The sequence below is a fragment of the Betta splendens genome, chromosome 9 (assembly GCF_900634795.4).
Source record: "Betta splendens chromosome 9, fBetSpl5.4, whole genome shotgun sequence".
Lineage (NCBI taxonomy): Eukaryota > Metazoa > Chordata > Actinopteri > Anabantiformes > Osphronemidae > Betta > Betta splendens.
This window is the reverse complement of record NC_040889.2, coordinates 11,850,751-11,867,653: the sequence shown is the minus strand read 5'-3', so window position 1 is coordinate 11,867,653 and position 16,903 is coordinate 11,850,751. Positions and strand designations below refer to the sequence as shown.

Below are 16,903 nucleotides of genomic sequence, written 5' to 3'. Positions count from 1 at the left end.
CAAGCAAAACTCAATCTTACTTGCACCATTTTCTCTATAAATGCAAGTTGTTTTCGCAGCAAATTGTGGTTTTATACTAAAGTGGGTAACAAAGCTGCTCATGTTCGTATTTGCAGTTTTTTAGTCCACGTTTCAAGAGTAGGCAACAAGTGGTGCTGATTGAACAAAACGAACCCGGCATCAGTTTAGATGAATAATCAAGTCTATTTACTGGCAACAGACAACGGCAGCCCACAATGAGCAAAAGTGTTTTAATTATCCGTTTCTTACAAAAACATTTTCAGGGAGTTCAAAATGAAGCATTTTATCTAGGGACATACAGTGGCAGCAACCATTTCATAGATATCGTCCAAATACCAAAAAAGGATGAGAGGAGGGCCAGAGTGCAGCAATCCCTCGAGTAGCAGCAGAAGCCAGACATACAGCTGTGGATGCACGGTGCCATGCACATCACGACACCCAGAGCTTTTCGTGATAGGATCATGTTTGCAGAGGTTTCTGGGCCATGCATTGGCCAGAGCACGTCTGACACCCCGTCAGTAGCATCTGAGCGTCCACTGACTCCAACACCTTCAGTGTGGAGGCACTGATACTTCAAGGGTGTAAATTCTTTTTCCCCACTCTGTTAAATACAGGAGTTGCTCTTAAAGCAGCTGCAGCCTAAAAACACATGACTGTTTAAAAGTATGGTTTTTATTTTGGTAAATGTGGATATGGAGAAAGCCACGTAGTTTCCCCTCAAACTGAAACGTGCATTTACAATTCCTGTAAATGTGGCTGTTCACAGAAAACTCAGAGCCAGTCTTTTTGTCTTTGCGTAAATTGTGCAGTTTAGGTAGAATACAAGCATTTGGCATCCTTTACTACTGTTCCAAGACAACCACTTCCTGTTTTTGAAGCTATTTCTTTCTGCTTTTTAAAAGAGGATTTGCTAACAGGTTCTGGAGATGCTGTGTGGTGGCGAAGGGGTAATTTCTGGTAGCGGTGCTTTTGAGGGGCGGGGGTGTCAGTAGTCGTCTCCGCGGCTCACCACCTCCTTGCAGGTGGGCCTGAGTAGGATGGTGTGTTCGAACTGAGCCGTGTAGCAGCCCTTGGTGTCGCACAGCGGAGGGTAGGGGTCCACAATGCCCAGGTCACACAGGTTCTTCAGGGCCATCAGGTACTTGCTCTCGCCCAGGCGATCCAGCCAGCGGCGGCAGAACGCCAGGGTGCCGAAGTTCTCATTGATGACGTTCAGCAGATGCTTCGCTCGGGGCAGCCTAGAGGAGGAAGCACCAGCGAGTCAATATCTTAATCTTTTTTTTGAGGACAGAGGATTCACATTGGGCTCATGGAGGCTTAAATCAGATGAACTCACCTGATGGGGACATGGCCAACATCAAAGTTTTTCATATAATGAGAGCAATCCATGTCATCGTGGACCACACCCTTCCCTGTGCTGCCGAATGTCTCTATGGCGTAAACTTCTCCCTCCTGCAGAATGAAAGCAATGAAGGCTTTTTTTGGATTCTCAAATTCATCTGATATTTTGACCTTTGTCAATGATAAGCATCAGACAGAAAGGTGAAGAATAAGTCTTCAGTCACTCACCTCCATTTTTGTTGCTTCTCCTCCTTTAACGATTGGCACAGTCTTACCAGCGTGTATTCTGTACTGACCAATTGAGTGACCGTTCAGGTTTCGGATTGGCTTCACTGGAAAGAGACAAAATTCAAACTATTTAGCCTGTTTATTTTTTCTTTTTGATTTGCCTTTGATGTTTTATAATACTTGGTAAGTTGTGGGTAATGTTTAATTTGTTTCTGTTTGTCATACAACGATACAATTGCATATAAATGAAAGTTCTGATCTGAGAACACACCTTGGTACGTTTTGCCATCAAGTTCGACCTCGTAGGACTCCATCACCTCTTGAATGGCCTCTCCAACATCACACAGACGCACGTCAATGCCAGCGCACTGCACCCAACAAACAGGCAAACTTCAGCTGCAGATCCAACAACGTGTGAGAGATTGAGTGTGTCTGTGTGTTGAAGTCGTACCTTGATTCCAGTATTGGTGGCCTCTCGCACAGCCTCCAGCAGCTTGTCGTACTTTGGGTTAAATGTGACAGTGAAGGCACAGTCTATAATCCGTCCTGTTCAAAAAAAAAAAGTGTGTCAGCATATTAGTTTATTTAACGTTCTAGTTGCAGGCATTTCGGTCAGGATCTGTTTAAACAATATTGCCAAAAAAAAAAAAAAAAAAAAAAAAAAAAAGTCCGATGACATTCAAGTGGTACCGTTGATGTGCGTGCCGAAGTCGATCTTGCAGACGTCATTGTACTGCAAGACAGTGGTGTCGCCGGCATTGGGAGTGTAGTGGGCAGCACAGTGATTCAGGGAGCAGCCGGTGGGGAAAGCCAAGCCGGCGTTCAGCCCGTCCTCCTTTATCAGCTTACGAGAACAGTCCTCCAGTCGCTCGCTAGCGAAAGGAAGAGACAGGAAAAATCCTACTCAGCAGAGCATATTGGCCACTGCTTCTTAACAAATGAAATGAATCCTTGACTGTCAGAAAGACATTCTTGGCTTATCAAACCTCTGCATTTATACATTTTCAAGAACAACTCATGATGAACTTAGAAACAAAGGCCTTCTCACCAGATTTCAATCATGGTCATGCCAGGTTTGAGGAAGCTGCGGACATGTTGGCGGACTTGTCTGTGTGCCTCGGCTGCCTGCCTGAAGTCGCTCCACAACTCCTCGTTGGCTTTATCCAGCACCCGCTTCTCCTCGTTGGTGGTGCGCCACGCTGCAGGGCGGCTGAAACAGAACACAACTGTATTATGGCCCTTAAACCCAGGTTTCATTTGATTGTAGAGCTGAAGCCATATCATATGAAAAGTGTAATAACTACAGACAGACAATACCTGCAATAAGAAAGTTACTTTAATTTGGGAAAACAAAAACAAAAGACGCTCACCCATCCTGCACAATGGGATAGTCACACTCCTGCCCGATGGGGTAAACTCCACTTGGGTACAACTCACAGATGGGCACAGAAGGAGGATCAGTCTGAGTTTTGGCTAAATACAAAACAGAAGCATCAAAGTGACTTGATTCATCGGTTGTAGTTTTTACCAAGTCGGATCACTTCCACACATTCAACTTACCTCCCTTCTTCTTCTTTTTCTTCTTCTTCTTTTTCTCTGCTGAATTCTCCCCATCATCTACATCTGCACAAGTAAAGCAACATGTAATTACTGACTGGTTGAGCAGAAAATGGATTTATATTTATTAGACTCAGACAATCACCTTCTTCTCCCTCCTCCTTTTCTTTGTCTTCTATCACCTGCTTCTCCAACTGTTTGGACACTTCAGCCACTCCATTCACCTCTGCATCTGCAGCAGCAAAGGACGGTTATATATACACAGAACAATAAGCAATAAACAAGCTGCAGCTGAAACGTGCTGTGTCAGCAAATAAACAAAAACAAACAAACTAAACGACAAATTTATAATGGTGGTAATGGTGGTAAAACGTTTGTTTTAAGATTGGCGTTATTGTTGAAGTCATAACCATCCTGACTCAGCTGTGCAGGTATAAAACAGGTTTCTTAGGAGTGAGTTCATAATAGCCGAGGTCCAGTTGCCAGAGGTTAACCCACGTGTTTTCATGTGGGTCCCTGGCCTCGTGAAACTCTAGTTCTAGTACATAAAGGGCGGAGTACATGGCATTTAAACACGCTTCAATTGTTAAACTAGCCATTTGACTTAGTTTATTACGCAACAACTATACGTAAATGAGAAATTACGAAACAGGAAAAGTTTGGCTGCGACTCAGCGAAGCCCGAGAACAAAGGAGCGAAGTGAGCTTCTGGATCGGGACATGAGTGATTGCTTGTTAAAATGGAACGTCCTGTTCCGCCAGCAGCCTCTGGCGTGAACGTGTCTGCTTTAGAATGTGCTACTGAACAGCTCGTCATGCTTCTAGGCCCAACAGGCGACAACGCCGCAGCAATAGCTCGGCTAACAACCGTCAATATCCCTGTTATACCGCAGTGCTATACCAGGTGCTTCCGGTGAGACTTTCAATTCGTTGCCGAGACTTACCATATAAATTACCTATAATTGTAACATACACGTGTAAAACAAAACTTAACATTTTTTCTACAATAAACATACTTATACATTTCATGGTTGTTCTGTTATGTCAACCCGCTTTCACACACTATAAAAAGAATAAATGCTTTTATTGTGAAGGCACGTTTCCGTCTTAGTCATTGCTTGCAGCTGCTACCTGTACTGTCGTTAGCACGAAGCTATCAGTGACAGCCTTACCTGTCGTGGCAGGCTTCGCCTTCTTCTTCTTTTTCTTCTTCTTTTTCGCCGTCTCCCCCACTGGGTCGGTCTCCTCTTTGTCGTCCGCCTCTCCGTCCAACTCGTGGTCGCAGACTGGTTTCTGGTCCGCTACGTTCTCCGCAACTACATCCGCCATCTTCGCAGGGGCCGCTGCTGGCATGGCTGCTTGGAAAAGGAAGCGCAAGGAGTTGTGGGAGTCCTGATTGTGATGTTACCTCCACTGACAATCGGAATTGATAGGTTTTAAAAATTGTATTCTTAGTTTTAGCACCCATCACGTTAATTCACATGTATAATAATAAATAATTTAAATAAAACATAAGAAGGAGATATGTTGAATCTATGATTATTTTATATTTATGTGGATGTCCCAATATTTCATAAATGTATGCATTTGCCTATACCTTATGCTTATCAGTATAGGATGATTGAAATGTTTTTCAGTGGAACATTGAAAGTATTAATTAAAATAAGACAAATCACAATTAAACTGTATGGCATCTTCTGCAACTTTCTATGGTGGATAAGTAAACAAGCTTAGGAAGTGTCACTATGAATCCCAGTTAATCAACATATGCTGACTGTAGGAGATTTAAAAAATATAATGTCTTCACACAAAAACAACAAATAGACAAAGGGTTGCCACAAATGTCAGCAACAGGACACAATGGCCACAAAATTATCAAAAGCGCCTAAAATTACTGTCCCTCTCAGTGGCCAAAAGTTGTTACAGAGACACACAAAAGCCTGGGAAATGACCAGATAGAGACACAAAATCACTGTAGAAGAATTGAAACCTTTGAAAACATCCATACCTGAGTATGTGGTGTGAAATCTGAGTTTAGTGGCAGCACTTGAAGGCCACGCAGAGTAAAGCTGCCCAGTCAGCTAACGCAGAGCATGAGCCTAATGAGGAAAAACCCTGCGACGAGATATAAATAAACAGATCAGCTGCAGTGATCAATTACAACAGACAATAGGAAAATCTGCTCTCAATGCAGACAAAGCCATTAAGTAATCATTAGGGTAAACCAGTAGAGGCCCGGGACATTTATATTGTGTTCTCTTTTTCAGCCTGTACCTGAACATTCTCGATTCATGTATATTTGTTTAGTACCTTCGCAAATACTTTATATAAAGTTAATAAATTCAGAAAAATCAGCAAAGAATTGAAATTTGTACTACACCTTGTTTACGTTTACATATTATTGAAGAATAAAATGTGTCCTGTAAAACGTCACAGGAGGAACCTGGACCAGGACTAAAACAAGTCACCACTAGATGGCAAAGTCAACATAGTAAACAAACGTAATAAAATGTCTCATGCAATAAAATATTAATATAATAATATTAATTTAGATGATTGTTGCTGGTGCATGCGGAGCATTTTTCTTTTGTAGGTGCTGAGGTGGAGCCAACTACCCATTTACTGTTCAGTAGCTGTGATAAGGCTGCTATAGAGTCACATGATCAACCAAAGGCATCATAAAAGGTTAACTGGAAGTGAATGAAGACAAAGTTCTGAGCTACAAATTTCTATTTTTCGCTAGGTTTTGTCTGTGAAAGTTTAATTAAGTTTAATTAAACGTTAAATGTTAATTTAACAAAAAAACATCTTAGAATTTTAATGAGCATTTTATAATTTAAATGTGTTTTGAGTTGTGTAGGCCCCAGAATGTAGGAATGGTTCAAAGAGGGAGCACCAGCTGTTGTGGGTCAGACAAATGCAAAATCCCACAACACATATCAAATAACCCACCAAACCTGTTTCTTTACCTCCGGCCATCGGAGTCTGAAACACGAGAGGGGACCCAACGTCAGGAAAGACTTCAGGATACACCGAACAGAGTGCTATTTTATTTCATGGTGGAAATGCAGGAAGGGGTAGACCTCACCCTGAGGGACAGGGGCAGGTCAAGGCAGACATGGTGACAGGACAGACATGGAAGGTGAAGGCATACATCAGGGCTGTCTGACAGCAGCTTCATACGAGACATATAGTTACAGATTGCCCTCAAGTGGGAGGAAATCAACCTCCTCTTCAATTACCCCACACGTCTGAATTTTATCTTCACAGCAGCACAGTTCAATGCTTTTGTGTGTCAATGTGTCCTTAGCTCTCGTCTGAGTTTGTCTCACACTGGGATTGTTTAAGTCTTTATGAAAAGCACCACGCACAGTACTAGTACATTCACATAGGTGTCCCAGTTACAAAGTTATATCTTGTAACTGACATCAAATAAAGCCCTCACCGTAAGAATAGGCTTACACTTCCTCTCCTGCATGTTTCTATGTAGGGATTAAGGTCAGAGGAGTTAGTTCTGCTCTAGGTGCTTTCAGGTAGAACGTCATGGGGGGGGGCAGGTGTGTAAAGATAACCAACACTAACTGAAAGGTCTGAATCAGGTTGACCTTTGAGTTGGGTCCAATCTGAACCAAACATGTTGTTCAGATGGTTAGCATATGTAGGCACAGCCCTCATCAAATAAAATACCTTTTGACATTGTGTTTTCATACAGTGTGTTGCTACTTTTCATCTTGGGTGTACGGCGGTAAACTTTACAGACCTACAATAAACCTCCTCACTTTGTGGTAATGGATTGTCTGTAACACAGTCATTGCTGTTAAGACAACACTGACTGAAATCGACTCACTTGGTTTTTCTTGGTCAGCACGCCCTTTGTGCCACTGTTGCAAGGCTCCAATTAATCATATCGGTTCTATCTGAACACACCTTTACAGAGGAAGCTGCAGTTACAACAGTTTTCTGTTCACAGTTCCATGAATTAAGTCCATCCTCTTAATAATATAATTTTTTGCATCTATTCTCTCAACGCTGCCCCATTTTGTTTTAGTGGTTCTGGTACCTGAGTTTGAACAGACAAACAGTGGTAAGAATTGTAGGTAATTTACAGTAACATGGACGGATGAGTGATAGAGAGGAGGGTGGTGTAAGTTTGAAACATGTCCACATCAGAAACAGTCGAGATGCAACACAGACTCACTGATGAAAGACAATCAGGCATAAATACAGTCTGCGCTCGGTGCTCTGTTAAAGCTGAGGGTTTAATTTCAAGTCCATCTCAGGTGTTCGTCTGTCGCTCTCCTCCTCCTCCTCCTCCTCCTCCTCCTCCTCGTCTCCAAACGTCTGCTCCTCCATGTTGATGAGCGACTGTGAACGTGCCGCCACCTGCGCTGCGAGGGCGGCGCTGAAGCTCAGCGCCTCTGAACCGTGGATCTCTGTCAGTCTGTCCATTACGGAGACAGCTGGGACTTTAGGCAGCAGGAAGCAGTCCAGGCCATTATGAGACTGCCCCTCCTCCGTGACCCCGTCGTATTGGTGCAGCTCAGATGCTCCCCCTCCTCCTCTGGTGCACACTGAACTGCGTCCCAGCTCCTCCGTCCCCCCCTCTGCTTCCAAACCACAGCTGAACTCTGTCACCAGCTTTGTGGACAGGTCAGGCCTCCCACTGCCATCCTTTCCTTCCTCATCGTTTCCTGCTGAGCTCTCTGATAGGTGGTTTCTTTCCTCATTACTGGTTTCTACTGATGGCTCCTCAGTGTGATCTGAACTCTCAGTACGAGCCGAGGGTGCCACAGCAGCTGCAAGCAAAAGGAAGACATTAACAGTTTAAATTATTATCTTGACCTTTGACTTGTTAACAGCAAATCAGTCCGTTTAACTAGAGCTAGAAATAATTTAAGATCATCCTGAGAAGCAGCAGCTAAAAACAGCCCCACGCTTGCAATATGACTGATGCCAGTACAGACCTTGGTCATTGAAGAGCAGCTGCTTCCTCTTCATCCTCTCCCCCTCTGAAGCGCGGAAACCCAGGACAGCTTTGAGCTCGGACAGGACGCGACGGGACTCCTCCTTCTCCCGCCGCTGACGTTCCCGCTCCTCCGGTGACAGCATGTCAGTCCAGGAGCCTCTACCTTCACCGTCAGAGTCTGAGTCAGAGACGTAGGCCTCCCACTCCTGGTTAAATGAAGCAGGGAAGACATTTACTACAGTCTAGTGATCTTAACTGTGGTGAGATCATTTAAGTGAAACAAAGTTATTACCAGACATTAGGAGAAAAAAATGATCTTACCAGCTCTTCTGGCACAGGGTCTCTGTCCAGGATTAGGGGGTAGGATGGAGGAGGAGCAGGAATCTCAGGAGACAGAGGAGCAGTACACTGCTCCACACCGTCAGCGTTACCTGCAGCGATGAGGTGAAGAACCGAGTACAGGCTGATTATTGTGGATAGTCTGGTCTATATTTTTAGCAGCTATTTCCTTCATAACTTGAGTCATAGTAAAGGAAGGAGGAAGTGTGTGCTAATTATTCTGTTATTGTAAAAAACAGTTACTACTAAAGGAGGGGTCTCCTTTCTGTCTTGCACATGGAATAATGTACGAGGCAAATGTTGGTAAACACACTATGGGTGTGGTAGTTATTTCCCCTTAGCAACCAAAAAACAACACAATTTCACTGTACAGAATGTGGTCGTCATTATATTATCGCTTCTGTGTTCACATTCAGTAATTTAATCTCACCCGGGCAGGTATTGGCCCGTCTCAGCATGCGATCCACCTGGCTCATGGTGTCCTCCCAGCAGCCGGCGCTGGCCTGCATGTGTGGCTGCAGCTGGTGCAGCCGGTCACTGAGGTCCTGGTAACCCTCACACGTCAACTCTGTCAGTTCCCTGGACACCATCAGTTTCTCCAGGTCGTCCTCCAGGATGATCATCCTGATCAACAAGAACAGAAACAGTGGAGAAATGTTAATGAAAAGCTACAGTTCATAAGAAATAAAGCCTCAGAGTTTCCAGTTTCTATGAAGTTTCATAAAGCTGAAAATTTAGACAAATGAACCACGTCAGGTTCTCAAGAAAACCTTCAGATATGGTTTAATGCCTTCTCCTCAATCCTCTGTAGAGTTTAGAGATATTTCTCTTAGTAATCTTCTTATCATTATCTGCATTTGATCCTATTTCAAAGAATTTAATGAGACAAACTGCAGACGGATAACAGCCTTCACTTGGATTTACGGTGATGATCTATTTCAGTTACACTCTTCTTATTTTTCATTTTCATTCTTGTGGCTCAGCTTTCAAACTGTACTTGCTGCACTAAATCCTTTTTCTTCCTTTTTTTTGCGCTGCTGTTCTTTGCTGGAGCAACGACCAAGTTCTCCCTGCTTGCCAATATTAAGTTTCATCCTATGTGATGGGGGGTGCAGAAAGAGGCCAGTCAGGTTTGTCTGTGTGTCTCACTCGCTCAGCAGGGTTTTGAGGTGCAGCTGCAGGCTTCGGATGGAGGTGTGCAGTGTGTTGAGCTCTCTACATTTCTCCCTGGCTCGCCCGGTCCTGTCGGAGCCCGTCGCTCTCGGCTGGGTCTCAAAGTGTCTGTGGAAGTCGTAGCTGCGCTGCACTTCGCCGAGGCAGCTGGCGAGGGCGTGATGGAGCGGCTCGGTCACGGCGGCGATGGAGCGGTGGAGCGGTGGTGGAGGGTGAGGGGAGGCTTCGCTCTTTACCGCCATGTCCTCCGGTTCTTCTATCCGACGAGGTGAGAGGAGAAGGGCCAGGCGGCGAAAACATTCAGAGCTCTGTCCCACCCACAGCTGGAACAGCATCTGCAGAAGGACAAACAACTTTCACAGTCAATACAAACTCCAATATGTGAAAAGCCTTTCATGGAGTTACCAGCACCATTGTTTCCTTTCAGTGTTTTGTTCAGCGCCTTTGTTGTTGAAGGGTTTAGTCTTTGTTCTTCTAAAGCTAAACTGAAGTCAGCGCATGAAAGCGTTTCTTACGTCACAGTTTCAGGGACTCAAAGCTCTGAAGCGCAGAACAATGTAGGCGTTTGCTGTACCTGGCTCTACCCCCTCAGCTTTCATCTTTCCTTCTCATTTCCCTTCCTGCACCTCCAGGCATAGCCCCGCGCCATACCTTCAGGGCAGGCAGGCTGTAGTCGTCCGTCAGCTCCTGGGCCTGCTCATCACCCAGGTGCTCGATCCCCAGGCCGAGGCCCAGCTCCTTCAGGGGCACCGCGGATACATAGTTAGTCACGTTGTCGATCTCAGAGTTCAGAGGGAACGTGGGGAGGAGTTAAGGACGACAAAATTATTACTTATGTATTGATTTAAACAATAGGAAGTAACACATTAAGTGAAGGAGTCAGTTTGAAAGAGGAAACCATGTGTGAATTCATGCACTCTGTATTACTTATCATCACCAAATCCAGACAGCACAAAATAGGCCAGACCAGCTGAATGACCCACTTTTTAAGGGTAAAGGATATGCCTTGAGCATGTGACAGGTGGCTCTGCGTGAGGCTCTAAAGGCCGAGCGGAGCGCCCGGTACAGGGCCTTCCTCAGTCCGATCAGCTGCTGGCCACGGGGCACAGACCCCGGCCCGGCCCTGCTAAAGGAGCTGGCCGCACTCACCCTGTCGAGCAAACTTGACAAGTGAAATGTGATACAACTGTGGAGACGTCCCAAAGAGGCGGGGGGCACACACAACACAGAACACCACGCGACAGAGGACGCCACACGAGACCAAAAAAACATGAACATGGACACAACACAAGACTAGATGATGAAAGGGTTAAAGCCTCCATACAGTAAATATGAGCCTGGAGCCTTTTTCAAGTCTAGAGCTAGAAAACTAAACAGGTTCTACTTACTGTAACCTCGTTTCTTTTTATACAAACTCTGAATAGATTCCTTTAGAAGACTGTTAAACAGAAGTGAAACAAAATCCACTCCTTTTTTTGTCGAATCCGTATCTAATGCTAATACAACATTATTGAAGCGTGTGTTAATGAAGCCTTAGGGAAAGTCCCACTTTGTGTTCATGTTAAGTTGGAGTAGAATGGATAAAAGGGGTGTTATAAAAATAACAAGATTTTAAACATATAGACATAAAAAGTCAGAAGTGCAGAAGGATCTCAGCTTCCTTTTTTATCAAACACACTTTTTTATCAAACACAACATTTTGATCCATTCAGTTCAATCTCAGTAAAAGAACAAAAGTATAACTGTCACAAATCTATCAGTTTAAACCAGATTTTCTTGAAAGCTAACACTCTATACACAGAGGCTAAAGTGATAGCAATACTGTAAGACGTCTAAAAAAAAACACCAGCAAACAAGGTTCAGGGTATAAAACCACATGGTGATCATTGTGTGGCAGGGTGACAGGTGGCTGGATAGAAAACAAGACGACTTACAGGGTGAACCCTCTGGAGATGACCTCTGTCTCCTGCACCAGCCGCAGGGCTTTGCGAGACAGCCCTGTCAGAGTCTTGCTGTTGTGGACCAGAGTCTGGAGCTGGGTCGCTCGAGCGTGGACGTCTCTCTGCACCTGGCCGTGTCTCCACAACATGACCCCCCTCAAGCCCGCCCAGCCCAGAAGGACCAGGCCCCAGGGGGCCGCAGCCAGGGACCACAGGCCATCAGAGACAAAGCAGAGACCCAGCAGCACCGAAGCCAGGCCCACCAGCCCCGCCATGTCCCTGAGGGAAGAGAGGATGTTGAGTGGACCTCTCTAATGGGCAACGTCACCATTTAGCAAGTGGTTTGAATTCAGCTATAAACATCTGTATGCACAACAAACTCAGTTATTTCCCTTGTAATAACCTTTAACACCTGTTTGAGGTTATGGAAGCTGTTTCGGAAAAAACATTCTATTTTCTGGTGATCCAATTATTTTGGCCTTTTCACATCTGTGTGCATTCTTCCCTAACACTGTACCAGAGGGAAGGCCTGGCGATGAGACTCGGTCTGGGGAAGGTGCTCGCTCGACTGGGTGAACCGGACGGCGAGGAGCCGAGGGTGAGCAGACTGGGGTCCAGCAGTTCGATCAGCTCCACGTCCTCCTGCAGCAGCACATCCTGGTCCAGAATGCATCTCACCGAGTACTGGCCGAACACACAGTCCTAACACACGACCAATCATAACAAAAGTCACAACTTTCAAAATAATGAAGTGGTCTGTCCTGGTACCCTTCTCACCCACCAGTTGCTGCTCCAGCCTCTGAGAAGCAGCCGCATGGTAAACTGGGCTCCATCTCCACAAGGCCTCAGCCAGTTTCCACAATCGCCCTCCCTGCAAATTACACACAGTGTCAAGGTTGTTATTCAGTTGGTTAAGTGGAGGCTCCATCTCAGGTTCCTAGACCCAACAGCATTCAAACATATTCCATATTAAATCTCTAGATGATTCACCTGTAAATGCTGCGTCTGCAGTGGCCTTGACTACTTTTCCAAGGATTCCCACATAAGACCAACAGCAAGCGTGCATAAACACTTGCACTGGGTCTAAAGGAGTAACCCAGGAGACCATCTCTTTTAGGCACCGACAATGAGGGCAATGTGTGTTTGTACACCCGCTCTCGGGTCGAACATAGCACCAGTGTTGCACCAAAACCACATCACAGCTTCATTTGCCAAATTCCTATGTTGAAATTATAACTTTCACATGTTCTGCATGACTTGAACTCAAACTTTTATCCTTTGTTTTAAAATAACCGGTTGTTGGGCACAAAGCAAGAGTTTTAGTCCAGAAACAGACAATACAAAGAAACTGCTTAATTCCTCACCTCCTTGTGTTCCTGTATTTCTAAGAGTCTTCCTGTTCAAAGATTGTAAGTCATCCGACTGCCTCACCTCTGAAAGGCCACAGACACATCAGTGAACTGCTCTAACAGGCTAAACAATCCTGGAGCGTGTAACGTAACTGTGAATAGGATTTACTGCTCATTAATCTGCTTATTGTGCTAATCTGAGAACTCTGCGGCATCGCTCAAATAGTTTAGACATTGTGACTCATTTAGAAAGACTTGTGTGTTGTTCCTAGTAATCCTGGGAAAACCAGCACCATAACATGTGTCTGTATCCTGCCAGACCTGAGCTGACCCATTTCAGTGGCATTGGTGGAAAGGACGCGGTCATATTGATTTTTGATTGAGACTGAACTTTAGGCTCAACATTGGTGATCAGTCTGTGAGTGCACACACCAAGTAGGTCACGATTCTGTTTGGTTGTCTCTAGTATGGATAATCCCACAGAGGCCATGTAAACCTTGTACAGATTAATATATGTCTATACTGTCACTAGGGCTTAGACCCTGACAGAGTCCTCATCTCGCTCATCAGTATTCTGCTGGTGTCACACAGCTAAGACTCCAGCTTCAACATCCTAGTCTGTTTCTGAGCAAGACAATGTTTATTCAACATGGTCAGTCGAACGTATGTAAAGATTGACGAAGGAGTGATGCTATTTTCCATGTATCAGATGACATCAAAGACACATTAACAATATTGATGAAGCCAATTATTAATGAATCTGCAAATTATAGAAAAAGTCTTATATAATATAAATATAATAAAAAAAGAAAGTCTAGTAAACTCTCTTGTTTTGGATCTAGGATGTGGATTCTATTAAAAACGACACTAAACAAAATAACAGTTAAAAATCTTTTTTCCACGTTGCATCTACAACATGATGACTTATGAAATAATCATAGTGGCAGCTGAACCAGGAAAACCAGGTTATGTAAGATGGTAATGCAATGACACCATCCACTGAACAGAGCAACCCAGAGTGGAATAAAGCATTTCCATTCATTCACAGATGTTCGAGGATTTGAATAAGCAGCTGCTGGAAACACAGCATATGTTTGGAAATAATGCTGACTTTAATGTCAAAGTATGATCTACTATCTACCCAAACATACACATACATGGCCTGGGTATTAAAAGATTGAGATCATTCACTAATTCGTTTAATGCTACAGATGCACAAACAAACTTTTACTTCTAAATAAAAACCAAATGGCTGATCCACGCGAAAACTGTGTTTTCCCTCGGCTCCGACTTTATCAGAGCTCCAGGAAACTGGTGACGAACCCAGAGGGTTTCCTGTCTCATCTGAATCCCTCACTCTCCTTAACGCCATACAACTGCAGTGTACCAGAGAGGAAGCATGACACGTACGGAAAGTTCCCGAATGAACACAACATCGCTTCCCGTCGCAAGAGGAGGGAGGACGAGGAGAGTCTGGTGATCTTGAGCTACTCTGGAATCATTAGTCGTCCAACTAAACCACAGACAGCCTCCTACTACAGTCAACAGCTAGATTAGTGCAAATGCTAATAAAAAGGTATTTCAGTCGAGACACTAAAGCCGATTGTGAAAAAAATGCTCATTTCAGTATACACATTAGCTGCTAGTTAGCAGATGCTCAGGGAGACAGAGCAACGTCACAGTGTGATGTCACTAATTACATTTGAGCCATCTCCTCTAAAATCGGCACAACAGCAGGCAGCATATTATTTTGTATGGCAGCAAGGTTTGAATCCTAAAAATAAATCTGTGTGTGTGATCACGGAGTAGAAAACATGCAACACAAAGTACCTGTATCAGAGCGTAGAGAGCCTCTGCTGTCATGTCTGAGCCGTAGTGGCCTGTGGGCGACTATGCGCTAGTACTGCATGTGTCAATAGTCACATTAATCACTTTCTCTCTGAATACACATACACACACACACTGTCCTAGGTCATGGAACCAGACAAACTGACTGTAAACAACTATCTTTTCATTTTGCTTTGTAACAATTCTCACTTTCTCTCTCACTCTCATAAGTCTCTCATCAACTTATGAGCCAGGCTCCAGATTTTGTTGCAAGATTTTATTGGACCACAAAAAACAATATCATGCTCAGATTCAAACCCCTTTACTCCTGTATACACAGTTTTCCTAATCGGAAATTCTACAGTGTGCAAAACTAAACTGTCACTCAAATAATCAACAAGTAAGGTCATATTTATCTTTTACTTTAACATATTACCAAGACGTTCACATTTCATTTATTTTACTCCAACTGTGTCCCTAGTATAAATTGATGTGTCACATCTATAGCATCACAACAACAAACAAAAAACAGTTTTTTTATAACTATTTATATTCCAGTTAGTGAGCATTCTGTGGTTGGAATTGTCTCTAGGGAACAATAAAGTTAAAGCTCTCTAATGAATTACGTTAAATCGATATTTTTGAGGCAGTGATGGCAGAACTCACCGTCTTCCGTGGAGCTCCGTCTGGACAGGCGAGTTCTCCCTCCTGTTCACCATAGTCCTCCTCCTGTGACGCTGTTGGACATGCCTCAAAGTCTGTGTGCCCTAAATCGTGCAGGTACTGGAAAAGAGGGGAGTTCTGCAAAGAGAAAGAGTCACATTGTCAGAGGCTGAGGAATTATGGATGAGAATGCAGAGATGAAGAAGTGAAGAACGAGAAAATTAAGAGATGGGCCTGATACGGGCCGAACTGGCTCATCCCCATTTCACATTTCTTCAGTGTGAAGCCACATGTGTCCTGGCCCTGATAAGCAAGGCGAACACATCAATGGCACAGTAAACAGGTTTATTTTCCTGTATCAGTGGAAGTTGAGTCTCCACCCTCACTAACAAGCCCAATCTCCTCCAAGCAGTTTATCTTCTATTCTGGGAGGAATGCTGTAAAATCCTTGAATCTGTAAATCAAGCCATACCAACGTCAGGACGGTCTTTTGAGCCTCTATAGCCTCGTTCCTGCATATTTAACACCAACATAGAATGTCATGCTATGATCTAATGAGTTCTACCACTTGAACAAAACACCCTAAGAAGCAAAAACACCGATAAATACACGTGGATGACAACAGACATTAAATCCTACAGTGTGCAAAAGACGCCTGGACCGGCTATTCGTCCTCTGTTGCTGGGAAAACCATCCTCTGAGCATCCCTGCTGTGTTTGCGGCGCTTCATCCTCACAGCTGCACAAGAGCATCGCAGTTCAAAACCACTGACTACAGCGCACTGCGATCGTCATTCATTAAAGTCTTACTCACATGCATTGTCACGCGAAGTCGCAACGTATGTTGTCACCTTCCAGATGCATCTACGTGTGCAAGTGTTTTATCAGAACCGACGCATTGGGTCTGTACCCCCCCCCCCCCCCACCACCACCTCGGCCAGTCGAGTAATGATGAAACACTAGCCCGGCTCAGCCCCTCTCATGACCAGCAAAGCTCCTTGGCAGAGACGCAGTAACAACCGGCCAATGGATTTGTTATGAATTGACAGAGGAGAAAGTCTGTATATGTGAGGCTAGCCTGTTAGCTTCCTAAGCTATCTGTCGCTAACGAATTGGGTCTTAAGCCAATATCTAAGTCTAGCTCGGGGCGCCGGTGGCATGACAAAGCACCGCGCACAAGTTTACTCGAGCTTATTTCAGCCATACACACCTCAAATACCACATCTTCATCAAACTCTTCAGTCATTGCTCTCCGCCATCTAAACGCAGCCCGCTTAGCATTCTGAGGTTGTAGGCGAATAGGCAGAAACCGCCGTTAACAACTTGGTAGATAGCCGGTTGCTAAACTTCACATAAAACAGCAACTCCCAAAATGCTCGGCTGAAACCGCTTCTTGCTTCTTCACGCGGGACAAGGCGGCGCTCGCGCCCGTTACACTGCCCCCATGGGTCGCGGGAACAAATCGTTGCGAAAACCTGGCAGTGTAAAAACAATGGAAGTA

General features: G+C 44.5%; 2 protein-coding genes across 6 annotated transcripts; both read right to left on the bottom strand.

Moving 5' to 3' along the window:
• Nucleotides 1–234: 234 nt before the first annotated feature.
• Nucleotides 235–4,528, bottom strand: LOC114862344 (methionine aminopeptidase 2-like). The gene is made up of 11 exons (XM_029162541.3): nucleotides 4,319–4,528; nucleotides 3,293–3,379; nucleotides 3,151–3,213; nucleotides 2,961–3,063; nucleotides 2,639–2,800; nucleotides 2,281–2,462; nucleotides 2,042–2,136; nucleotides 1,862–1,958; nucleotides 1,591–1,694; nucleotides 1,358–1,473; nucleotides 235–1,259 (listed from the first exon to the last, which is right to left on the bottom strand). Exons 1-11 carry the CDS (start codon nucleotides 4,497–4,499, stop codon nucleotides 1,007–1,009), a joined length of 1,443 nt encoding a protein of 480 aa, XP_029018374.1. The 5' UTR covers nucleotides 4,500–4,528; the 3' UTR covers nucleotides 235–1,006.
• Nucleotides 4,529–6,174: 1,646 nt separating this feature from the next.
• vezt (vezatin, adherens junctions transmembrane protein) lies at nucleotides 6,175–16,846 on the bottom strand. Of its 5 annotated transcripts, none has more exons than XM_055512141.1 (12): nucleotides 16,613–16,846; nucleotides 15,407–15,541; nucleotides 12,346–12,435; nucleotides 12,082–12,266; nucleotides 11,559–11,843; nucleotides 10,629–10,786; nucleotides 10,276–10,424; nucleotides 9,601–9,959; nucleotides 8,882–9,075; nucleotides 8,434–8,543; nucleotides 8,111–8,318; nucleotides 6,175–7,942 (listed from the first exon to the last, which is right to left on the bottom strand). In XM_055512141.1, the coding sequence occupies exons 1-12, from the start codon at nucleotides 16,646–16,648 to the stop codon at nucleotides 7,392–7,394; spliced, it is 2,460 nt and encodes an 819-aa protein (XP_055368116.1). In that variant the 5' UTR covers nucleotides 16,649–16,846; the 3' UTR covers nucleotides 6,175–7,391. The 5 variants fall into 5 exon arrangements, with proteins under 5 accessions (XP_055368116.1, XP_055368118.1, XP_055368117.1 ...); XM_055512143.1 differs by having other exon boundaries at nucleotides 10,629–10,774; nucleotides 16,613–16,845; XM_055512142.1 differs by lacking the exon at nucleotides 16,613–16,846 and adding an exon at nucleotides 16,217–16,330.
• Between the last annotated feature and the right edge of the window lie 57 nt (nucleotides 16,847–16,903).